At 48.9% G+C, this 26,278-nt stretch overlaps 1 protein-coding gene across 1 annotated transcript in view; it reads right to left on the reverse strand.

The window, feature by feature from the left end:
• The window catches only part of LOC119965888 (collagen alpha-6(VI) chain-like), a 204,048-nt gene that overhangs the window by 164,333 nt on the left and 13,437 nt on the right, over window positions 1–26,278 (reverse strand). Inside the window, exons 4-6 of the mRNA XM_038796853.1 lie at window positions 10,078–10,698; window positions 8,330–8,893; window positions 944–1,504 (exon numbers count right to left, since the gene is read on the reverse strand). Coding sequence (XP_038652781.1) covers window positions 944–1,504; window positions 8,330–8,893; window positions 10,078–10,698 — 1,746 coding nt within the window. The remainder of the gene's footprint in view (window positions 1–943; window positions 1,505–8,329; window positions 8,894–10,077; window positions 10,699–26,278) is intronic.

Consider the following 26,278-nt stretch of genomic DNA (forward strand, 5'->3'; position numbering starts at 1 on the left):
TTAGAAAGATTTAACTCACAGGATAGCTTGTATTTCCTGCCGTGTAGAAGGTTGTGAGTTGATCTAATTAAGGTGTTTATCATTAAAGTATTTGATTGGATCTATAAGAGAAACTGTTTCCACATGTGGACGAGTCCTGAACAAGGGACATAATCTTAAAATTAGAGTTAGGCTGTTCAGGGTGATGTAAGCATGAATTTCACACAAATACCAGGGAAATCTGGGACTTTCTTATCGCAAAGGTGTCTGACACGAAGGTCAATTGGCAATTTCAAAATTTAGATTGCGTTTTTGTCAGTAATTCAGTAGATTTGAATATGTTTTTGAATGGTGTCGTGAAAGATTTTCCTATTCTTCATTATCATAGGGAAATGGCCTGTGAGGAGTTATACTGAGTCTTCGATGAGAAAAGTTTCCAATTCTACTGAGCCATTTCAGCTTAGCTGGGAGGAAGGGTGGTATGATTGATTCAGTACCTCTAACGAGAGAAGGGCGAGGGTAATATCAAAATTCCAACTCCTTAGTGACCCATGGGAAGTGTGAAAGGTTGGACTATGGCTGAGAACAGGATGTGCTGACTTCTTGAGTCAAACACCCTGCCAAGCTCACATGTCTGGAGTGGCTGATTGGCTGAAGCAGGGCAGGTTTCTGGCACTAAAAGGAACCATAACACAACAAATATCACCATCTTCAGGAGAAGAGTAGAGAAAAGCAATAATAAACCTTGGCAGCAACACAGATGAGCCAAACTTTCTAATTCTAACCTGGTGAATTAACGTTGCTGCCTATCACAACACATATTAGAAAATGTTCTATTCAGCAAAGCAGCCATTATTTTCCAAAATTCACTGCCAGTGGGCGAAGCTCCCACCATAAACACATACTTGAAAACTGTAGAATCAATCTGCTCGTTTACAAGTAATTTGAAATATTTTTAACTTACCATCAATTGGACTGCACACTTCAAATGAAATCGATTTTTCCAACTCATGTAAGGCTTCAAAGCTGTCGACCTGATGAACATAATCGTGGGATCCTGCAATATCCAGAAGCTGGTCGTAATTAGCATCCTTGATACCGATAGCTAAAATAGTAATGTTTTTATTTCTGACGGCTTCAGCAGGTTTAGACACATGATCGCTTGCTTCTCCATCTGTAATTACAATAAGGAATTGCCGTTCTTCAGGACGGCCCCCTTTTGAGCGATCAAAGTAGTCAATTGTAAATCTCAGTGCTTCACCTGTATTTGTATTCCCACCAGACTGCTCAATGTTATCAACAACTTCCAATAGTTGTACTTTGTCATTATATTGATCGAGCTGGAATACCAAATCTACAGGTGTGCTGAAGATTACGACACCATATTGCATTCTGGTTTTACCAATCTCAGTTTTGTTGATCAAGATTTCCATAAATAGTTTTACTCGTTTAAAGTCAGGAGGATTTATACTGCTTGATCCATCGACTACGAAAATTATGTCTGCCACTTTCACTTTACTGCAGGCTGTAGGGAAATAAAAGAAAAACACGTTTGTTTATATTTCTCATTAAATTTTCACTTTTTTGCATCAATTTAATCTTCCCATATCAATGTAGAATAGCAAACTTAGTGAACAAGTTTTGAACTATGTTGTTGACCCTGTTGCTGTGCACCAGGCTTTTTCTGTGCAGGTGACCACAGCAAATCTGCTCAGGGAGATTTTCACAGTCCCACATTAGGTTTCCTATACTGTAATGTTACGCATGGTACAACATTTAAGGGGAGGCCATGGCAGAGTGCTAATGCCATTGGACTAGCCATCTAGAGGTTCAGGCTTTTAATGTTCTAGTTACATGGATTCAAATCCCACCACAGCAGCCAATGGAATTCAAATTCCAATAATTAATAAATCTAGTTCTTGAAGCCAGTTGTTTCAGAAATAGAGCATGAAATTACCATTGATTGTCATAAAAAGCCATCTGGTCACTTGAGGAAGGAAATACGCTGTCCTTAGAAGACCTCGCCTAGATGTGACTCCAAATCTTTGACGCTTAACCTCGCAAGATGCTCAAACCATACCAAATCACAACAGGAAGGTCATAACCGAAGGACTGTAGAGATCCAAGAAGGTGACTCACCACCGCCTGCAACAGTCAAGAAAGCCCAATAACATCTCTACTTCCTAAGGAAGCTAAAGAAATTCAATATGTCCGCATCGACTCTCACAAACATCTATAGATACGCCATAGAGAGTATCCTGTCCGGCTGCATCACAGGTTGGTATGGCAACTGCTCGGCCCAAGATCACAAGAAAATACAGAGTGTGGTGAATTCAGCCCAACACATCAAACAAGCTTGCCACCCTCCCATTGATTCTATCTACACCTCCCATTGCCTCAGGAAGGCAGACAGCATTGTTAGAGACCCCTCCCACCCAGGCAGAAGTTACAGATGACCTACATGTCCAGACATAGAAACAGCTTCTTCCCCACAGCTACTAGACTCCTTAATGACTCTCCCACGGACTGATCTGTTCCCTGTAAGAACACTATTCACAATGCCCTATGCTGCTCTTGCTCATGTATTTGCTTTGTTTGGCTCTTGTTCCGCACTGTAACCAATTACTATTTGTTGATGTATCATTGTCAATGTACTCTGTCCATTATTCTTTTTGTCTACTATGTACGTACTGTGTACGTTCCCTTGGCCGCAGAAAAATACTTATCACATGTGCTTCGGTACATATGACAATAAATAAATATTATCACAAGTGGATAGGCACTGTGGCTTCACAGTGCCAGAGTCCCAGGTTCGATTCCCTGCTGGGTCACTGTCTGTGCAGAGTCTGCACGTTCTCCCGTGTCTGCGTGGGTTTCCTCCCACAGTCCAAAGACGTGCAGGTTAGGTGGATTGGCCATGACCATAACCCAGCAGTTAGACCTGTCAAACGTTTCCTGGGTCACTATCCAGATAAGTAAGTTGGAATGTCTGAAGTCTTTGGCTGTAATCAGCGTTTGTAGATTTTTTTCAGAAGGTTCTGGACACTGGGGAATTACCATCCAAATTTGAATCTGCCTTGGCAATTCCATCATTGTCAGTCTTGTTGGAACATCCGAGGCACATATCAGGGGTTTGATCAACCAGAGATCAGAAGTTCTGAGCCACTGATATTAACACAGAACATAGAACATACAGTGCAGAAGGAGGCCATTCGGCCCATCGAGTCTGCACCGACCCACTTAAGCTCTCACTTCCACCCTATCCCCGTAACCCAATAACCCCTCCTAACCTATTTTTGGTCACTATTACCCGACCCACCCTACCTAATTAACTCACTCACACTCATTCACGAACACAGTGAAAAACTATTTAAATGTCCCAAAGTTTTTAACTATGATGGGAATGAAATTTACCAAAATATGACAGCTAGCACTCTTGCTTCCACCAATCAACCTGCTCTGCACAGAACACCCAGAAAAGGGATACCTCTCATTTCCAAAGTGGCCTAGTTTGGAAGTATGGGTCACAAATGTGGAGCTCCGGTGCAAGGTTAAAAAGATATAGGATGGGATTCACCGGCCACGCCACGCCCAATTTGGTGACACGATGAGGCCATTGAATCTCACGAGGAGTCTCTCGCCAGATCGCGACACTTGAGACATTTTACGAGATTCAACAATCACAGATGGAAGGTCAAGTGTAGCACTTGGTGAATTGCAATGTTTCTTCACAGCGCCAGAGTCCCAGGTTCGATTCCCAGCTTGAGTCTGTGCGGAGTCTGCATGTTCTCCCCGTGTCTGCGTGGGTTTCCTCCGGGTGCTCCAGTTTCCTCCCACAAGTCCCGAAAGGTGCTGTTAGGTAATTCGGACATTCTGAATTCCCCCTGTGTACCCAAACAGGCGGCAGAATATAGCGACTAGGGTCTTTTCACAGTAACTTCACTGCAGAGTTAATGTAAGACTACTTGTGACAATATATATTATTATTAAAAATGATTTGCGAGTACTCTTACTGGACTGGTGAACTGAGGTTATGTAAGTATAGTCTCAGAGGGCCGTTCCTCACCCAGACCAAAAGTTAGGGCAAAGTGCATCTGCTAAGATGCACCCCACTAAACATGCCCAAAAACGGACTATTCTTTTTTTCCCCTTGAACCACGCACATAAGAATAGAGTGGAAATCCTCCAGTGACATGGGTGGATTTCTGGAGTTTTCAGCTTTTGGTCCCACTCCTTATGAATCTCCAGCAGCCTCTGCCTGACTCCCTGAGAGGAAGGGGCTCCTGGATTGAAATCGTGGCACTGCAACCCCCTCCCGCCTAGCCACTGATGGATTCCATGAATGTCTCTCACAATGGAGTGTTGTTCCAAGCACAAATCCAACAGAATCTTCTGTAACAAGACAGCCGCCACCATTCCCGTGGAGACCTCGAGGCTGGAGCCATGAGGAGTCATGACATCAGACAGAATGCAAAGGGGCTTCACCATCATTTGGTCTAGTCAGGTGACTGCCTCTTGCATTTCTACCTAATTTTTTGCAGGTGCATCTGCAGCATGTTAGAGATGGCAGCATCCAGAGGCTCGTTCACCTGACTCAGACTCAGTGGGTCATCTCCAACAGTCGTCTGAGTGCCAGAAACCTGCTGTCACTGACTGACTGCTGTGCAGCTCTCCTGGAACAAGGATTCCTGGTCAGGTTTGTGGCACGTTTTACTTGAGTGTAATTCGCGTTTATTGGAGTGTATTAACACGCCTCCGTTTAAAGGCCGTGTGCTTAACACTGCTAGGCTCTATGTATGTATTTTCAGCTCAGGAGTCACCAGGTGCCGTATAACACCTCACAAATATTCCAAGGTCAGGTTCAAAGTAATAAAACGATACACCGATTAGTAAGTTCCAAACGATCAATATTTATTATACAAATATAATAAATACGCATGCACACGCTAAGGGACTAAGCTATAACTAAACTAAGCGATCAGAATACTTAACTAAACAGGAACAGGCAAGGTCAGGGAGCGAGGCCTTCGTTCCGATCTTGGTCTGCAACCTTCAGAGAGTGTGCTGGTCGCTGGGGGTCTAGTGGGCCTGGTTCGCGTAGCGAGCGTCGTATTGGCACTTACGGTTCGGCGGCTGGTGCTTAACGGCTGGAGTCAGGATACAGGTTGAAGTTCTTGGTCAAAGCCGGAGCACGAAAACAACAGACAGGACCATGTGTGGGGTCTATCTTTTATAGGACCCCAATGTCCGTGCCTCTTTTGGGGCGGGCTTTACCTTCAGGTATCGATTGGACCGAATTCTAATCGATATCTTTTGAATTCCCCCAATGTGAGGGTCTCTTCTTGATGGAGGGGGCGGTTTCTATAGTGGATACTTCTGGTGCCGCTCTGTCTGGACATCCACTTAAAGTATCTATTCAAACCTGAATGTTGCCATTGTGTGTGCCCAGATCTGGATTGCCTCATTAATATGCAAAGCGTTTTGCCATTAACACCTTTGGTTTGAGATCTTCCACCTGGCCAGAAACTAGTTTTGCTGCTTGCAAAATGCTAATCAGTCTTTGCAGACTGCTGTCTTGGCTAAACTGCTTTTCCCTGCAGTCTTAGCAATTCTCCATCTTGTCAGTCCAGTGTCCATTTTAGGTGTCTACAGTGGCTACAGGTTCCACTGCCAACAGTATTTCACTTTTCAGTGTGGTGAAGCAGCAGAGCAGCAGTAAGGAGGGGGTGCTTTTTCTGGATTTGGATTGCGGTAGCACAAGGGGGTTTAGGACAAGGCCTGCACTCGGCGGTGGGGGGGGGGGGGGGGGGGGGGGGGGGGGGTAGTGCTGGGGGGGGGGGGGGGGGGGGGGGGGATCCTCAAGATATGAGGGTCAAGTCCATCTGGGTCATAGGTGCATTTTTGCTCACAATGGGATTGAGCGAGGTCTTGAGTGTAAGGATTGGGAGTTCATGGAGTGATGAAGTGATGAAAACCCGCAACATCCTGCTCCAGTAAGAACAAAGAACAATACAACACAGGAACAGGCCCTTCGGCCCTCCAAGCCTGTGCCGACCATGGTACCTACCTAAACTAAAACCATCTGCACTTACAGAGTCCATATCCTTCCATTCCCACCCTATTCACATATTTGTGTTGTGTAAATGTCCCTTAAATGCTGCTATTGTACCTGCTCTCACCACCTCCCCAGGCAGTGCATTCCATATATTTACCACCCTCTGTGTAGAAAACGTGCCTTGCACAGCCGTTCTAAACTTTTCCCCAAGCACTTTAAACCTATGACTCCTAGTACTTGACTCTCCAACCCTAGGAAAGAGCATCTGGGAGGAATTTAAACGGTAGCACAGGGAGGGGTTAAAATACCCTCAGGAGTCCCAAGAAGGTTAAACAATGAAGGTTTATTTAGGCAAACAAAAGTAAAGGCAACAACCCGGCGAACAGCACATAAATCCCAGCTGGGACTACCGATCCTGCTGGTCCCAACCCTGGCCGGCTTTTAAGTCCCTGATCATGAGCCCCAGCTGTTGGCATCCGCCCTTCAGTTGGAGAGCTTGTATTTCACGAGCCCCATGTGGGTCATCCTCGTGAGTCTCGTGAGGGTTATTACAGGCGCCAGCAGGTGTGGTGTGGAATCTTCATAACTATTATTTTGCAACATGAAGCAATTGGGCTGCAAAACAATTTAAATGAGGACAAGTTCAGTTAGCATTCCCAAAAAGGGTGGCAGGTTCTCCTCTGTGGGAACTGGTGTATCCCACTCTCTCTGCTCCAGCACTGGAGGCAATCTGTCAGTGAATTAACTTTGCTCAGAGCATCTCTCCGAAGGCAACTTTGCCATATTTCTCATCTTCTCAGAACTTTGGTTGTACTTTTCAGCTCTGTCCCTGATCAATCCATCATTCTTATCTCTCATAAGAATTCTAACGTATCTCTTTTGCTTGAGGAATCACTTGACAAATACAATTTGAGTTGAAGTTGAAGCCAGCATCCTCAATTCTGACAGCCATTTTACTAACCTTTGTATCCTTAGGGGCTTTTGTAAGCTTAAGCGCTGGCTTAGCACAGTGGGCTTGTAATGCAGAACCAGGCCAGCAGCGCGGGTTTAATTCCCGTACCGGCTTCCACGAACAGGCGGCGGAATGTGGAGACTCGGGGCTTTTCACAGTAACTTCATTGAAGCCTACTTGTGACAATAAGCGATTATTATTATTATCATAGGAACATGTTCAAATAAAGAGGTGATGGTCTGTTTCCCTAGGTCACTGTCCCTTTTACATTGACCAAGTGTTTAAAAGGCTTCACTAGAAAAGAGGCAAGGAAGAGGAAAGGCTTGCACAGAGTTTTGCTGAGATTGAGCAGAGATTTTTGTAAGGGCCACGAAGAGTCCCCACCACATGGGTTGAAACAAAACTTACTTTATTTTACAATTGCTATTATGTACAGCTCCAATAGTTCCACATTGGGTCTTCTCCAGTCGGTGCCTTACTAGCCGACTCTATTTATACAAAACAAACGTTGTTGAAGGTCCCCCGCTTACTTATCGGGGGGACTTGCATTCTGCAAGATCCACAGGGTGGTTACTATTCCTGTCCCGTAAGAGCCGTGCGGGTTCTCACAGAGTTCCCAGTTTTGCACCTCATTTTGTGAATGGACATTCCCTATCTGTTACTCCATATCCACTGAAAGAAACAGGGTGCTGTGAGCTGCCAAACTCAAATTGTATCTGTGGAGTTGCTGCCCAGTCTGAAAGGTTGATGATTCTTTTGCTTAAACTTCCCCCAATCACCACCCACTGCTGCATATTTAGGTAGCAATGAACAACTTACGGCATATCATCTCCATCTTGGGTCTTGTGGCACAATAGGTAGAGTCCCTGCCTCTGAGCCAGAAGCTCTGGGTTCACGTCCCACCCCAGGACGGTATGTTCATAACGTGACCAAACTGATTGTGTGTGTCAACCTGTAAATCCTTCTAACTCACCAATGGCTGTTTGTAAGAGTGGGAGAGGCTCTTGGTCAGTTATGCTTGAGGTGGAGTGGCAACACTCAAACTATTAATCCCTGGCAACAGGAATTACTAGCTATGGAAATGGACGAAAGTCTGACTTTGTGCACCATGAGGTTTTCAAAGGGAATTAGAAATGGAATCTCCATCTTCCCCTTCTGCTCTCTAGGCTCTGCAAGCCTGTACTGAGGCTATCCCAACAACAATATTAGGGGCCAGAACTGGAAATTCTACTGTTTCAAGACTAAGATAAATCAACCTTTAGGTGCCCAGTTACTCTATGTAAGGTATTAATACAGAAACCTTTCCATGCTTGATAATTTCAGCAAAAACAAGAGCTACTTACCTTCTTTTGTGCACATTTCACGTATAACTCTATATTTTATCTCTGTCAAAGCATCATAGTTTTCAGTGTGAAAAGTTCTTTCAATTTTTCCTGTCATCTGTTGAAGTTGGACATGTTCAGCTTTTCCCACGCCAACAGCATAAATCTCTATTCCCTGTACCCCTAATTCTGAAGCAGGTGCTGAAACATCGTCCTGTGACTTTCCACCTGTGATGATAATCAGGAAGCGGCGCGACCGATCTTTACGAGTAGTATCTGCTTCTTTGAAGATGGCCTTCATATTACTTATAGCCAGACCCGCCTTTGACACATGTCCTCCAAATAATTTGATTCTTTCAATAGCATCGGCTATTTCACTTTCAGTTGCATATTTAGAAATGTCAAATTCTTTCTGAGTAGTGGATCCATATTGGACAACACCAATCCGTACTTTGTCTTTGCCAATGCGGAATACCTGTACTATGTCAAGCATGAAGTTTTTCATGTCTGCGAAATCTTCAGGATCTACATTACCTGACCCATCAACCAGGAAGTAGATATCAGCTTCGTCAGTGTCAATGCAGCCTGAGAAGAAGAAAAAGAACCATAATGAGGCTTGGTTGGGAACTCTGAACCTATGATAATACCAGAACACCTACGTCCAGAGAAAACATTGTTTGATTGACGGCTCGGCTTCGGAACTCTGTGATCAGTTTCACAATGTTTGTTGGTGTAAACTTTCTGCTTTGATAATATGCTGGGATATGAATTAACGCCTGCTTATTTTCTGCTGAGACTTGGACTAAGAGTGACTCTAACAAAAGTATCCTCCAAAGACAATGAGGACCAGTGCTCCGCGGACTGCAGGTGCTGTTATTCTCAGCTGTCAAGATAGCTACCAGAGGAAAGGTGGCCTCTAAATCCACATCTCGCACTAGCAACTCATGACCTGATGACAGGCAACTCGTGACCTTAAGTAATCATGTGCGCAACATATGGATTGGACAAATGTAAGCTACTGTGTAAAGAATTGATAGCTATATATGGAACGAACTGTGATACTAAGAGAATAAGAACTGATAGCTATATATTGAATGAACTGTAGTCCTAAGAGAATTGATTGGCTGTGTGTAAATGAGAATGCAAACTAATTCTGCTTTTGAAAGGGTATATTAACCCACTTTACGCCACAGCTTAATGAGAAAGTGTACCGGCAGGGCCGTGGGGTCCAGGATTTTCTCCCAGAGCTCTGTAAACAATAAATTGCTTCTTTTGCTCACATTAAGGTCTACTTGTGAATATTTTCACCCAATAGTTGCCATAATGCAAGTGGTTTTAAGTGTTTGTAGTTTGTGGTTTTTCAAACTTCAAAGGGCCCGGATGATTGACATTTTTATTAACCTACTGTTCAGACCTGTATTCTATAGGAGATGGATTATGTTTTTTCAAAGCTTTGTTTTATACAAACCACTTTACATTATGATGCTCATTGGTTCTTGAAGGTTCTCAGTGGGTCAATGGGAATGGAAGTGCCAGATCCTGGAAAATGGGGCATAAGTTAATACAGGAAGTAGTTGGAAGAGCAGAGCTTGGCATAAGGTATGAGGGGGCATGGGGCTGAGTGCAAGGTAGTGGGATGGGCACTCACCCATTTTATGTGTCCACCACCCGCCCCCAGAAACATGCGCGCCACCCAAAAAAAATGCTGCCCAATTTTTCTCCATCTAAAATTACTGCATGCTCTGAACTCAGAAATTTATACTTCTTACCTTGTGCAAGTTGATCGATTCTTCCTGGCGTGTGATCCAAACGTTTAACAATTTCGATGCAAATTTTCTTTGCAAAAGTTCTTGTGGAAGGTATTCCTGAGAAATCTTCAAGATTTCTTATTGAGACATATCTTTGTGGAGGATATGAGGCAATACTTTCAAGCTCAGTCAAACTGGAATTTTGTGTTGCTATGGCAAACACAGTAACACCAAGACGACGAAGGGCAGTACCTGAGTTTTTGATATCATCGTCAGAGTTTCCATCAGTAATCACAATCGCGATTTGAGGGATCCCACCTCTTTTAGTATTTCTTTCTGGCATAAAGTAGTTAGTTTTTAGAAAGCTAATAGCAGCCCCTGTATTTGTCTTTCCTCCCTTGAAACGCATGTTTTCAATGTGCTTGATAATGTCATCCTTGTTTTGATATGTTGTGAAGTGAAACTCTTGCGTTGGGAACGTGCTGTACTGAACCAACCCAATTCGCACGTTTTCCGGACCAATCTGAAACACCTTGATAAAATTGCTTAGAAATTCGCCAATCCGCTTAAAGTTTGCCGCTCCAGTTTTGTCTGATCCAGCCACAAGAAAAACAAAATCGACAAGTGAAGCAGCTGTGCACACTGAAAATGAATAAGAAAACATTGTCAATGCACTGTGTGGCACTTTCCAAAAGAAAAGACATGTATTTGCTAAATACTATAAACACTGAGCACATGTCCCTGTTCCTGCACGTGCACCTGGATGCTCACGAAGAGAACTTCTGCTTAAAATAGGCACTTAAATGGCATTTAGAGGGACCTGTGTGCCTTTGTACATGAATCACAGAAAGTTAATGTGTAGGTACAGCACCAATTCGAAAGGCAAATGGATATGTTGGGCTGAATTCTTCTGCCCTGCCCGCCACAAGAACGCCACGGGACAAACCCCAACAATGGAAAAATCCATGGACCTCGGGTGGGGTTCTCCGGTTGCTGGGCGAACGCAGCCGGAGACTCCCGCCTGTTGACTTTTGTGACAAATGAATTGGTGTACAAGGTAAAGAAGTCTTGCTATAATTATGCAGGGCTGGTAAGGCCATACCTGGAGTACTGTGTGTAGTTTTGGTGCCTTTACCTAAGGAAGGACATATTTGTCCTGTAGGGAATTCAATAAATATTCATTGGGCCAGTTCCTGGGATGAGGAGAGTGTCGTATGAAGAGAGATTGAGTCGACAAATATAACATTTTTAAGGGGCTTAACAATAGAGACAGTGAGAAGTTGTTTTCCCTTGGCTGTAAAATCCAGAACATGGTGTAAAAGTCCCAGAAAACGGTATCAGTTAGGACTGAGATGAGAAATGTCTTCATTCAAAGGGTTGTAAATCTTTGGAATGCTCTATCCCAGAGATCTGTGGATTCAGTCATTAAGAACATTCAAGATAGAGATTAATAGATTTTTGAGTATCATGGGGAATTAAGGGCATTGGGAATGGTGCAGGAAGGTGATGTTGAGGTTAAAGATCAGCCATGATTTTATTTACTGACAGGGAAGGCTAGAAGGAACAAATTACCTATTCCAGCTTCTATTGTTAAGTTCTTATGTTGGTGAAGCCAGCAGAATCTCAGTCTGTCTGCTTGATGCTTAAATCAGGAGGCTAAAAGGGATTTTGCTTTTGGTTTCTTAAATTCTATCCCAGCGCTCTCAATGCCGACTGTGTGTCCAATAGTTTGCAAAACTGGGTGTGAGGACAGCGGCACTGCGCCCATCTACATTTGCTCCGCCCTCGTTGGTATTAACCCATGGCTGGGCAGATGTCAGATGGCTGATTTGGCTGTGGGACAGTTGAGGCCTGTACATGTTCCGATTGCGTGGTTAAGTGTCTAACACGCCTGGTAACATTGGTGGCTAGATTAAGGCAGAGTACTTCCTTTGAGGGAACCCTGTTGCTAGGAAGACAAAGGTAGCGTTAGGAAAACAAAGGTAGTTTTGTGGGATTTATATTTGTACTGGCAAATATTAGAAATAAGGCATAGTTTTAGATGTGGTTAATTTAATGTTTATGTGCCTGGAAGGGTAAAACCTACAGTTAGATTCATGTTGGACAAAGATGTTGTAAGTGTGAGGATTGATTAAGTTCTAACTAGGTTTCTATTGTGCTTAAAGAGGGCTAGTGTCAAATTAATTAAATAAAATGTACAAGCCTTGGAAGGTAAAAAGCTTTATATGTTTGGTTAAAATCATTTGAGAGCAGTTGGAGCCGGGTTATTGAGGAGCGAACAGCTCTCAACTCTGTCAGGAGAAGCTGGACAGAACAAGGGAGTTACAAAGATGCAGACTTCCTAAAGATCAAGATGCAGCCCAGATAACCAGGGAATTGGGCAGACTGTTTAAAAAGCCTGGCGTTAAGTGAAAAGAGGCCAAGGTGTGATTCAGAAGAATTCAAGGAAACAGATTGTTCTGTGTTAAAGAGACAATGCCAGTAGCTAGATTTAAAGTGGGACAGCAGACTTCAGAGCTGCAATTTAGTGCCATTTTAATACAGTTTGGGAATTGAGAGTTAAAGCAATTGTGAACAGCTTGCACAGCAGTCAAGACAAAGGGGTTGACGTGAAATCCTGAACTGGGATTGCTATTAAAAATAGAATGGAAGCTTTGTTTGAAAGTGCCATTTATGAAACCTGGACTTGATTTCATAACAGAAACCGCCAAGGGAAAGCATGATTATGAAATAAGGTTGTAAAGTGCGTTTTTTCGAATGGAGTTTGGAAACTCTCCCATGACAATCACCTGGGGGGATTCTGAGGAGGACACCATAGATACTAACATGGGTTCAGACTGGAGAGTGTATCTGACAACAATCATTTTGTGTGATTAAACGGGACTTGTGCTAATGAGACTATTAGAGCTTAAGATGTAATTTGAAATCCACGTTCACCTTTAATTTTTTTTGGGAGCAGCAAGGTAGCATTGTGGTTAGCACAATTGCTTCACAGCTCCAGGGTCCCAGGTTCGGTTCCCAGCTTGAGTCACTGTCTGTGTGGAATCTGCATGTTCTCCCCGTGTGTGCGTGGGTTTCCTCCGGGTGCTCCGATTTCCTCCCACAGTCCAATGATGTGCGGGTTAGGTGGATTGGCCATGCTAAATTGTCCTTAGTGTCCAAAATTGCCCTTGGTGTTGGGTGGGGTTGCTGGGTAATGGTGATGGGGTGGAGGTGTGGGCTTGGGTAGGGTGTCTTTCCAAGAGCCGGTATAGGCTCGAAGGACCGAATGGCCTCCTTCTGCACTGTAAATTCTATGTGATTCTAAATCTGTGTGTATTTGTTGAGATCGGAGGGAATAAAGATGTATTGAATAATAATTCAATATTTTCATGTTTAATAAATGGTTTTTCTTTGTTGCTAAAACTAATTAGCGGTCCTCTGACTCTTCCTCTACTTTAAAAAAAAATAAAAGTTGCAGATCCAGGACAACAGTACTTAAACCGATCCTGCACAGCCAACCCCACTCTACTCACAACCAGCCTGCCATGGAGACCAGGCAACTCCACTCTACTCACAACCATGCTGCCATGGAGACCAGGCAACTCCACTCTACTCACAACCATGCTGCCATGGAGACCAGGCAACTCCACTCTACTCACAACCATGCTGCCATGGAGACCAGGCAACTCCACTCTACTCACAACCATGCTGCCATGGAGACCAGGCAACTCCACTCTACTCACAACCATGCTGCCATGGAGACCAACCAACCCCACTCTACTCACAACCATGCTGCCATGGCGACCAGCCAACCCCACTCTACTCACAACCATGCTGCCATGGAGACCAGCCAACCCCACTCTACTCACAACCATGCTGCCATGGAGACCAGCCAACCCCACTCTACTCACAACCATGCTGCCATGGCGACCAGGCAACTCCACTCTACTCACAACCATGCTGCCATGGAGACCAGGCAACTCCACTCTACTCACAACCATGCTGCCATGGAGACCAGCCAACCCCACTCTACTCACAACCATGCTGCCATGGAGACCAACCAACCCCACTCTACTCGCAATCATGCTGCCATGGAGACCAGCCAACCCCACTCTACTGCAACCATCCCGCCATGGAGATGAGCTTTTGCGATCCCAACCTGGAACGACTGTTAGAAGCGGTGGAGGCCAGATGGGATGCCCTGATCCCCCGACAGTCTCAGAAGGTCAGCCACAGAGCAGCTACCGCCGCCTGGGAGGAAGTGATAGCGACCTTCATCTCAGGGAGTATGACCAGCAGGACCGGCACCCAGTGCTGGGGAACTCGGGTGAGTTTGCACCAGACATCCGATCAACGCACCCTCCCCCACATACTCCCCCCTCCATACTCCGCATCTCCTAAAGACCCCCTCCCAAATCCGCCAATCCTTCCCCCTCCCTCTCCCCCCCCCCCCCCCCCCCCCCTTACAGGAGAAGTTGGACCACAGCCGGCGGGAGAGGCTCAGATGAGCGGCGGGGTGCTGGAGATCAGGGTCCTCACCCCCAATGAAGAACGGGCCCTGGAGGTCGCGATTGTAAGTGAGGACTGAGTGGTGACCACCGTGAAGGTCAGCTCACAATGCAGAGGTCAGGATACCGGGCCCCCACCCAGATGACCTTTCAAACCTGAGTTCTTAATGCCATAAAGACTGGCCCATCCCTCCCACTGACCACATGTCCATTCTCCTGCAGGATCGATAGCACCAGCCCATCCAGGGTGGCTTGCTCCCCCCCCCTTTCCCCGGCCTCCCAAGAGAACACCTTGGAGGAGAGCTCCGAGGATGCCACCATAATAAGGCGGCACAGCGGTCATCCCCACTCTCCACCAGCGCAGAGACACACACCTCTGTGGGTGAAGGAAGTGGACAGGCTTCTGGAGCACAATCTGGTGAGCACCACACAGTTGCTGATGCACCTCAGGTAGAGGCTGGAATGCCCAGGCGAGACAGCAGTCGGAGGTCTCCTGGATCCCAGGACCCAACTGGGTACTAGCCTGATGCTGGATGTCAACCCGGAGCTATCCTGTGGAGTGGAGATGGCAGCTGCCAGCTCCCCCGAGTTCCATCTCCCTGACAACTGCGCATCTCTCAGTCAGCACCCAGTACAATGCGGCGGGGCATGCCCCTCCGGCCCCTGGGGCATCGAAGGCCACGGGACGTGCTAGACAGCTGGCTGCCTTCACCTCTGCTGTGCATTCTCAGGGCACACCTAGACGCAGCGGTAGAGCACAGAAGGCTAAGCACATTGAGGATCACTGAGAGGGCACTGGAGTGCAGGGTAGGGGGGGTTGCAGGGGGAAAGGTGGGGGTGTCTGGTAGTGAGTGAGTGGGGTGGCACCATCGGAAGAGTAGTGCAGTTAGGGATTCTTCTGTTCACCATTAAAGTCTGTTGACCTCAATCAGTATGACGCCTCTGGCACTTTGTTCAGCAATGCGGGCCGAGCACCAATCCCATGCCCGATCTCCCAGGCCATGAGGATTCTGGGCTTCTCTACCCTCTCCCCTACCCCCCCCCCCCCCCCCCCCCCCCACCACTCCCTGCTCACCACATGCAGGTGATGGGTGTGAGCGAGCACTCAACAGACAGGCATGGGTCAGGCTATGGCAGTGAACAAGGAGATCATTACCCCCTGCCCTCGACCATGGCCTGCCCACACAGTCCCATCTCCTTGAGTGATGTTACACAGACCATGGGAGGGTGGGAATGGTGAGGAAGCGGTGGGGAAGGGGCTGATACAGAGAGATGGGGAGAGAGGGGTGTGGGGAGAGGGGGAATGATGGGCAAGGCCATGTCCTATGTGAAGCGAAGGAGGATGAGGGCCTCCCTGGCCCTCCGGGCTTGCCGGACCATTGCTGCACCTGCCTGTTGACCATCGTCCAGCTGGTCCTGCGGGTCCTTCACAGACTTATCCTCCAGTCCCTCCTGGTCCTGCCCCTCATTGTCCTAGTCCTCCTACTCCTCGGTGGCCACATTTTCCTCCCCCTCCAACTCCAGCACATTGCCTCTGCTGTGCTAGGTTGTGGAGGACCCAGCAGACCACCACAAAGCGGGCTGACCTCCGGAGGGTGAACTGCAGTGTACCACCAGGCATTGGAGCCCCATTTTTCAGAGTCCGATGCACAACTCAATGACAGCACTGGTGGCCACATGGGCCTCATTGTACCGGATCACCGCATCGGACACTGGCCTTCAGGAAGCACGGGGGAATTGACACTAATGTCCCCTGCCGTGCCCCCCCCCCCCAAAGACCTTCCCACCCCAACATGAGCATCCACCCACCAACCATCTCTTTACCTCCTCTCTCCCTTCAACATCCCCAATCCTTCCTTCACAGCCCCCACCCACCACTGTGATACACACGCGTGGCTAATGACACCTTTTCTGTGTTACCACAGGAGAAGCTCTTCCACAATCACCGGGAAAGGGCCCAGACTGCGCAGGAGTGCCAGACATACAGGTCCTCAGCACCTTCAAGGAACGGACCTGGAGGTGATGGGGGTGACCGGGGACAGAGCAGTCACCCACATGGAGGCTAGCAGACACCGCAGAGGTGAAAATCCACCTGACCCCTCCCGGAGGACTGTCATACATGTGTTTTTAATGCCATACTGACTTACTGACTGACTCATCCCTCCCACTGACCACATGTCCATTCTCCCACAAGTCCTTTAGCCGATGTTGCCGGCCCATCCTCGGCGGCACCCTCTCCAGCCTCCCAGGAGACCACCTCGGAGAAGAGCTCTGGGGATGCCACGATCGACGCGTCACAGCTGTCATCCCCACCAGTGCAGATACACACAACTCGGTGGGAAACGTTAGTGGACAGGCTTCTGGGGACCAATCTTGTGAGCACCATACAACTGCTAATGCACATCAAGTGGAGGCAGGAACCCCCAGGCGAGACAGCCATCGGAGGTCTCCTGGATCCCAGGTCCCAGCTGGGTCCCAGCCTGATGCTGAGCCTCTGGTAAAGGGTTGCCAGAAGCTGATGGAGACATTAGGGTGTGGCCGGGACACTCAGAGGGAGATGACAGCGGGACTCCAGCAGATCCTTAGCTGATTGGATGAGTCCCAGAGGCTACGGGCACAGGAGATGTCACCTGAAATGCGTGGCACTGAGGCCAACATTGCTAGGGTAGCAAGCGCAGTGAAGAGCCTTGTGCACAATGTCAGCCGCATGAGTGAAAGCGTCCAAGGCAGTGACGGCCAGAGATTTCTTTTTTAAATTTAGAGTGCCCAATTATTTTTTTTTCCAATTAAGAGGCAATTTAGCATGGCCAATCCACCTACCTTGCACATCTTTGGGTTGTGGGGATGAAACTCATGCAGACACGGGGAGAATGTGCAAACTCTACACGGACATTGACCCAGGGCCGATATTCGAACCTGGGTCCTCAGTGCCGTAGGCAGCAATGCTAACCACTGTGCCATGAGCCGCCCCCCCAGTGACGGCCATAGCAGAGATTCTGACTCGCTGGGGGCTGTGAACCAGTACCAGGCTGACCTTGCTGAGGTTCTGTGGGACATTTCCCGCTCTCAGATAGGAATGGCCAGGGCGCTGTGGAACTTGTCCCAGTCACTGAGGAGCATCGCTGAAGGCGTTGACACCATGGTGCAGACATTTGGGAGCCGCCAGAGCTGGCAGAACCAGATGATGCAGGGGCTGCCAGACTCGAACCAGCTGCCTCTCCATCCCGGGGTGAACCACGCAGCCCTTGGGATGGGGATGGTGGCCACCAGCTCCCCCAAGTTCCATCCCTCTGAGGATGCCACGTCTCGCAGCCAGCACCTGGAACAGGCGGCACAGCCACAGAGGACGGGCGCAGAAGGGCATCAAAGGCCACGGGACGAGGTGAGCGGCTGGCTGCCTTCACCTCAGATGTGCATCCTGGGGACACACCTAGATGTAGCAGTAGAGCTAGGAAGGTTAAGCATGCCAAGGGTCACTGAGGGCATGGGGGAGGGGAGGTGGTGGCGGAGTTATTTAGGAGTTGGCGGGGAGTGAAGGGATGGTCGGAGAGTGTGACAGCACCATTGGAAGAGTGGGGAATTGTTGGACACCTGTGGCATATTAAAAACCTTTGAGTACAACTAGTTTGATGCTTCTGTCATTTTGCTCCGCAATGCAGCCTCACCTCCGAACCCTTGACTCATAGTCCTTCCACGTGAAATTGTCCATTCACATCGACATGCCCCCACGACAGGTCCCAAGCGACGTGCATCTGGCAAGCAGAGCCTGCCAGTCACGCACAGATAAATACAGTCCATGGGGAGACAGGGCCATGCCCATCCATTGCCCCCAGAAATGCCTGGGCACGTCTACGTGACACTGCCCAGGCAGTTCAGGGGGCAGTGTCCAGGAAGTCCTGGGGTGGGGGGGGAAGAGAAATGTCGAGGGCGGAGTTCTCTGGGGGAGGGGGGTAGGCGGACAGGAGAGTGTGAGGACGGAGTTCTGTGTGGGTGGGGGAGTTCAGAGGTGGGGGGGGGTTCTATTTGTTTAAATCAGAGCCCGCTTTAAAACAGTGCCCCAATCTTTCAGCGTCAAAGTTGCCGGCCGGGTGGTATCCTTCAGAGCCTGCCCCACCATTGTGACATCATGAGGACCGCATCTTCACTTTATTTTGGCAAAGTATTTGAAAATATGGCCAGAAAAGCCAGAAATGTAGTGAGCAGTGCAGCCAGTAGGCGACCCTCTGCTTTTCCCGTCCTAGATGACACTTTGCCCCAAAAAATGGCAAATTTCTGCCCAGAGCCCTGTTCCTTCCAGCAGGCACTGACTGCCCCTCTGTTCTCGATGGGCCCATCTCTGTTCTTGGCCAGCAGTGGTGTTGGGCTCTGTGTTCTTGGGTGGTAGGTGGTCTTGACTGCACTAAAGAAACGTTGTGTATCGTGATTGTCGGCAAACTGCTGGATCTCCTGAGCTTTTGCCACCCATCATCTGCTCTTTAGGTCAGGGTTTTCTTGCTGTGCCTCAGCCTTCACCTGGCTGTAGAGCTGCTATCTTGCTCTCAAAGTGGGTTGCTGTTTCAGGTTCAGAAAAGCCTTGAGGACTTCTGGTGACGGCATTTGGGGGCGGTCATGCATGAGGTAGCTCCTGACGGGGTTCTCGTTTCTCGGCCTTTATTGCCCAGTTTCTGGGGTTATTTCTTTTTTTAAATCCCATCTACTAGATAATGTAAGGTGCCCCCCCCATTAAAGAGATGCCAAGAATGGGCAGGGGAAAAACCTACAGGGGAGAAATTCATCAACGGATTCGGGAACTTCACAAGGGTACTCGTTGGAGAAAATGGTAAAGGCTGCTCCAGTGACTGGCCACTCCAATCACGGCCAATATGCTTGCTGATGTTCTAGTGATGGAAATCGAGAAACAGTCCGAGAAGCAGTGGAGAGTTATATCTGGGGACATTCAGAAGTCGATAGAGGAGGCCCTGGGTCCCATATGGTCAAAGCTGAAGAAAACCTCTGAGAAGGTGAGGGAGCATGGTGCAGAGATTAAGGTTGTGGAAATGGCTTTGTCAAAGCACGGTGAGAAAATTGGCACACTTGAGGCTGAGTTCGCTCTGGTGGCCGGTGAGGAGGGGTGGAGGGGGGTGCGGCAATGAACAACCACACGGATTTTGATCAATTAACGGGTTCCTTCTTTAGCTACCAAGACCGTGGCGGACCCCAACGGAAGATATATGATTGTCAACGGGTCTTTAGTGGGCACCTTGATGGTTCTGGTCAATGTCTGTGAGCCAAATTGGGATGATATGAGGCCTCCATTCCTGACTTGGACTCACATCAATTAACTTTTGGAGAGGAATTAAACTGTATTCTAGATCCGAAGGTAGATCGATCTAGGCCTAAGTCGTTAGCTCCATCAGCAGTAACAAAGGCATTGTTAGCTTTTATGGAGCAGATGGAGGGGTGGGGGGGGAGGGGCGGATCGTGGTATTTTCATACCCAGGAGATAAGGAATTTATTTATTTCATCCAAGTCCATCAGGTTTATTCGAGGATTGATTTTTTTCTAGTGGGTAGTTCCCTTCTCCTCTGGGTGAGGAACGTGGAGTACTAGGCTATTGTAATTTTGGACCATGCTCCGCACTTTGAGGACTCTCAGCACCCACTATGGAGGTTGGATGCAGCGCTATTAGCAGATAAAGGATTTTGCGGGAGTATGTCTTGTGCCATTGAGGAATATGTCAGGTTAAATAAGAATGTGTCTGTCTCACCCTCCCCATTATGGGGAACCCTTAAGGTGGTTATGAGCGGGAAGATAATCGCCTGTAAGGGACATATGGAACTAACTGTGAGGGTGGAGCGGCAGAGGCTGGTGGATTCTATCCTTGAGGTGGACCATTTGTACTCACTTGACTCTACCCCGGGGTTGCTATTGAACAGGAAGAACTTGCAGATGCAGTTTGACCTGCTGTCAACAGGTAAGGTGGCCGGCCAGCTGTAGCACTCGAAGGGGGTATTCTATTAATATGGGGAGAAGGCCAGTCAGCTGAGGTAGCAGACGGCTTCCTGCGAGATCATTTGATTAGGGATTGGAGTGGAAATTTTGCTTCTGCCCGGGCAAAGTCAATGCTGCTTTCGTGACATTCTACAAGAATCTTTGCAGATCTGTGCCCCATGGAGGAGAGATCAGATATGGCCGAAATTTTAGATGGGTTGTCCTTCCCATTAGTGGAGAGAGAGAGGAGGGAGGAGTTGGAGGCCACATTAAGTCCTGAGGAGATATTGAAAGGTATTTGATCAATGCAAAAGAGTAAACCCCCATCCCTGATGGGTTCTCCATCGAGTTCTACCAGACGCTGATGGGTCAGTTGACTCCATTAATATTAGACATATTCAATTACTCTTTGCCTCAGAGTTCATTGCCCCCTACACTTGCGCAGACTTCTATTTCTCTTATTCTGAAAAAAGACAAGGGCCCTGTGGAATATGGGTCATATCAACCCATATCGTTTTTGAACGCAGACTCCAGACTACTACTCAAGGTGCTGGCGATGTGATTACAGTCCTGTCTCCCACAGGTGTTTGCGGAAGACCTGACAGGCTTTGTCAAGGGTCGGCAATTTTCGGTCAATACACAACGGTAGTTGAACATTGTTCTTCACCCCTCTTGTCCCGAGCCAGAGGTGATTGTATCCGTGGGTGCTGAGAAGGCGTTTGATAGGGTGGAGTGGGAATATCTTTTTGAGATCCTTGGGAGGTTCAGTTTAGGGCATAAGTTCATTTTGTGTGTTTGAATATTGTATAAAGCCCCCACGGGAGTGTCCGCACCACTGCCTGCAGCTCAGGGTATTTTGTTGTTGCACATTGGTACAAGACAGGGGTGTCCACTATCTCTGCTTTTGTTTGCCTCAACAATTGAACCACTGACCATAATGTTGAGGCCTTCTGATCAGTACAAAGGGATAAGGCAGGGAGGGAGGGAACATAGGGGGCTGGATTCTCTGCACCCCGACGCCGAAATCAAATTTGGCGATGGGGCGGAGAATCCAGTTTCACGCATGAAATCGGGACCGGTGCCGGTTCCGCGATTCTCTGCCCCCCGAAAAGTGTTGCACTTGGGGAGTACGTTGTGCCGAGTATCCACCCCCTGAGGCCATTGCTTGAGGCCCGCCCCGCTATTCTCCACCCCCAACCGGCTGAATTCCCGACGGCGTATTTTTAATGGGGTCCTGCTGCTCGGAAAACTCGCGAAGCGGCTGCGGACTCAGTCCACGGCTGCCACAGTCGGGGGTGAGCTGATCGGACGGCAGGGGGGGCCTCATTCAGGACTGGGGCTATGTGTGCGGGCGGTCCGGGTCAGGCAAGCGGCCGATTGGGGGCACTATTTCCAGGGTCCAGGTCCGCGGTCTGAGTCCGCGACAGGAGGCCGCCGCCGCGCACATGCCTCTGACCCGGAAGTGCGGGGAGCCGTATCGGCAGTTGGAGCTGTGAGCTTCACAATGGCTCCCTGCTAGCCCCCTGCAAGATGGTGAATCTGTGGCCTTTTGATGCCCATTTTCCTTCCGGAAAATCCCACAGTTTTCACGACAGCGTGGGGACATAGTCCCGAAAACGGAGAATCCAGCTCAAGAAAGTCTTTGTAGGCAGGCGACCTGCTCCTTTATATTACGGATTTAGTCTCCACTATGGATAAGATAATGTCGCTACTTAGGAGTTTTGGCTCCTTTTCTGGGTATAATCTGAATCTAGATGAGAGCAAATACTTTCCGCTCAATCCCCCGGGGAGGAGAGCGAATCTGGAGTTGTTACATTTTCGTTATGCCAGATCTAGCTTTCATTATCTGGGTATGCGGGTGCTGCATGATTGGGCCTTGCTTCATAAATTGAACTATGCTAGTCTGGTATGGTGGGTTAAATCTGGCTTGCAAAAGTGGAATAACCTCCTCTTATCCTTGGTACGCAGGGTCCAGACTATTAAAATGAAAGTCCTCCTGGGGCTTTAATTTATTTGTTCAATGTTAACAAGTTGGGTTCCTCCTTTATTTGGGCGGGCATAATACACAAAGATCAGTTGGCGTTTCTCCAGAGGGATAGACAGTTAGGGGATTTAGAGTTACCCAATGTGCTATTTTATTAATGGTGGCCAACATTGAGAAGGTGTTGGGGTTCACTAACAATCCACGTTCCATATGGTGACAGATTCTTCTGGTGAGATCTAGTTTGGGTGCCTTCGTAACTGCCTCACGTCCGTTCTCCCCTGCCTGGTTTTCTCTGAACCCGGTGGTGTCCACCCTGAGGATATGACCACCCTGACCATCGTACCAGTGCGAAAGAAGAACCAGGCAACATGCCTCAATGACTACCGTCCAGTGGCCCTGACTTCAGTCATAATGAAGTGCTTCGACACTGGTGATCAAGCACATCACCTCCATACTCCCAGAATGCCTTGATCCACTGCAATTCGCCATCTCCTTGACCCTACACTCATCACGAGAGTATCTCAACAACAAGGATTCCTACATCAGCCTCCTATTTATTGACTACAGCTCCGCCTTCAACACCATAATCTCAGCCAAGCTCCTATCAAAGCTCCAAAACCTAGGACTTGGCTCCTCACTATGCAACTGGATCCTCGACTTTCTAACCCACAGACCACAATCAGTAAGAATAAACATCCTCCACAATAGTCCACATTAACTCTTACCAACTTTTACAGATGCACCATACAAAGCATCCTATCTGGCTGCATCACAGCCAGTCCATCACATGAACCTGCCTCTCATCCATTGACTCCATCCAGCGCCGGCCCGAGGGTTGCTGGCGCCCCGGGCAAGCTGAACTTCGGCGCCCTTGGGGGGAGGGGGGGCCGCGGGGGGGGGGGGGGGGGGGGGGGGGGGGGCTGGGGGGGACCCGAGGGGGGGCGGACCTGCGGGGGGGGCGGACCCGCGGGGGGGGGGGGCGGACCCGCGGGGGGGGCAGACCCGCGGGGGGGGGGGCGGACCCGCGGGGGGGGGGGGGGGGGGGGCGGGGGGGGCGGCGGACCCGCCGGGGGGGGGGGGGGACCGAGGGGGGGGGGAGACCGGGGGGGGGGGGGGGACCGAGGGGGGGAGCGGGAAACCTCCTCCTGCCTGCTCCAACCCACATTGTTGAATTCTCCACAATGGAAGTGAATACAACACTCGGCACCAAGTTTACAGATTGGAGCCTCATATTCAACTGGGTCAGAAACCCGCAGCTTTTCAATGCTGAGCTGGTACAATTAACATTTAGTCATATTCCCGCCGAAATCCAGTCCTTTCCAGAGCCAGTCAGCCCGTCTGCTCCCACTTCAATCCCAGTTTCTGCTCCATCCCCACACACCTCCCCTCCCAGACGGTTGGTCAATTTCCTAACACCTTACTCCAGCTGAACGAGACAAACTCATGTGTTGGGCTTTGAGTTGTGAGGCGGGCTTTCTCCGCTCGGGTTCCTGTCTCACACACTCTTCCCCCTGAATCTGTGAAAAGGAAACGAGCAGAAACTGAGAGAGCAGCCGGACATATCCCCAGTTGCAATGGGGCCCGGACATCCCTGTGTTTTATTACAGAGTGAGGGAGATGCTGGGTACAGCGCATGTCAGTGAGAAACCGGCAACCTTCCATTTCATATCAATCATTTCTATCTGAAATCTGCTCCCAGCGCCGGCACAGGGGCGGGGCCGAGGGGGGGCGGGGCCGAGGCGGGGCGGGCGGGGGACCCGAGGCGGGGGGGGGGGGGCGGGCGGACCCGAGGGGGGGGCGGGACCGGGGGGGGGCGGGGGGAGCGGACCGAGGGGGGGCGCGGACCGAGGGGGGGGGGCGGACCGAGGGGGGGGGGGCGGACCGAGGGGGGGGGCGGACCGAGGGGGGTGGGCGGACCGAGGGGGCGGAGGCGGACCACGGGGGAGGGCGGCCACCGCGCATGCGCTGGTTGGCACCGGCCCAACTGCGCATGCGCGGGACCCGAGTCTCTGGCGCCCCCTAGCACATGGCGCCCCGGGCGACTGCCCGAGTTGCCGGTGCCTTGAGTCGGCCCTGACTCCATCTACATCTCCTGCTGCCTGGGGAAAGCGGGCAGCATAATCAAAGAACCCTCCCACCCGGCTTACTCATTTTTCCAACTTCTTCCATCGGGCAGGAGATACAAAAATCTGAGAACACGCACGAACAGACTCAAAAACAATTTCTTCCCCGCTATTACCAGGCACCTAAATGACCCTCTTATGGACTGACCTCATTAATACTACACCCCTGTATGCTTCACCCGATGCCGGTGTTATGTAGTTACATTGTGTACCTTGTGTTGTCCTATTATGTATTTTCTTTTATTTCCTTTTCTTTTCATGTACTTAATAATCTGTTGAGCTAATCGCAGGAAAATAATTTTCACTGTACCTCGGTACACGTGACAATAAACAAATTCAAATAAGAAAGCAATTTAGACAACATTTTAAGCTTAGCTGCCTGTCATTATTGGCTCCTTTCTGTGACAACCATCTTTTGTGCCGTCAAGTTTAGACTCAACATTTTGGTCGTGGAAGGGAAGGAGCTTGAGAAGTTTGGGGGCTTGCTCGTGGAGGGGCGGTTTGCCAGTTTTGAGGAGCAGTGGGTAAAGTTTCAACTCTCTGGGGTGAACTTGTTCTGATACTTGCAGATTTGTAACTTTTTGCGAAATACTGTTCCCTCATTTCCCTTGTCACCACCAGGATTCTGTCTTTAGCCGCTTCTGGTGGGGGGAGTATTTTGGGTATCTATGGCCAGATCCTGTCAGCGGAGTCGACCCCAGTGAATGAGGTGAAGGCAAACTGGGAGGGGGAGTTGGGGCCTATTTGGATGAGGAGATGTCAAGTGAGGCCCTTTGCAGGGTAAACCCCATGTCCTCCTGTGCACGGCTCAGAATGATCCAGTTTATGGTGGTGCATAGGGTCATCTGACCAAGGCTTGAATGAGTGGTTTATTTTTGAGAATGGATGTCAAGTGTGAACGGTGTTCTTGGGGGCCGGCTAGCCACACTCGTATGTTCTGGCCATGTCCCAAGTTGCTGAGCTTTGGGTCTCCTTCTTTAACACCATGTCAGTAATTCTTAAAGTTGAACTGGAGCCTTTGGTGACCATATTCGGGGTATCGGACTGGCCGGCGCTGCAGGCGGGGGTAAAGGTGAATGTTCTCGCCTTTTCCTCAGTAATAGCCCAGACGCAAATTCTGCTTGGGTGGAGGTCTCTGACTCCGTCCAGTACCTCAGCCTGGTTGGGTGACCACATGGACCTTTTGCATTTCGAGAAGTTCAAATACACCGTCAGGGGGTCAGTTGAGAGGTTCTACCTGAGATAGCAGCCATTGATTTCCTTTTTTAAAGAGTTAGTCACCATCAGTTGTTAGGGCGGGGTGGGGGGGGGGAGGGTGGGGAGGAGGTCTGTACTGAATGATCTGTACTGTTGGTCATGTTTCTTTTATTTTGTAACTTGCAACATCCGTTTTTTATGGTTATATTGTTAAAAATGGAAAATCTTCAATAAAAACATTTTAAAAGGCCTTGTGCCTGCGGCTTATCAGCTCCTGGATCTCCTCCTCATTCTCATCAAAAACCAGTCTTGCTGTTTCTTGGTTGAGTGTCCAAGTGTCTCTTCACAGGTGCTGATTATGGAGGCCAACATTGTTTCTGCTGCCGCTGCTGCTTTGGGGCTTGTCACCAAGCACGCTGAAGTTATTTGCGAGCGTTTCCCAGCATGGAACACTGGTT

This window comes from Scyliorhinus canicula, chromosome 5 (genome assembly GCF_902713615.1).
Source record: "Scyliorhinus canicula chromosome 5, sScyCan1.1, whole genome shotgun sequence".
Taxonomy (NCBI): Eukaryota; Metazoa; Chordata; class Chondrichthyes; order Carcharhiniformes; family Scyliorhinidae; genus Scyliorhinus; species Scyliorhinus canicula.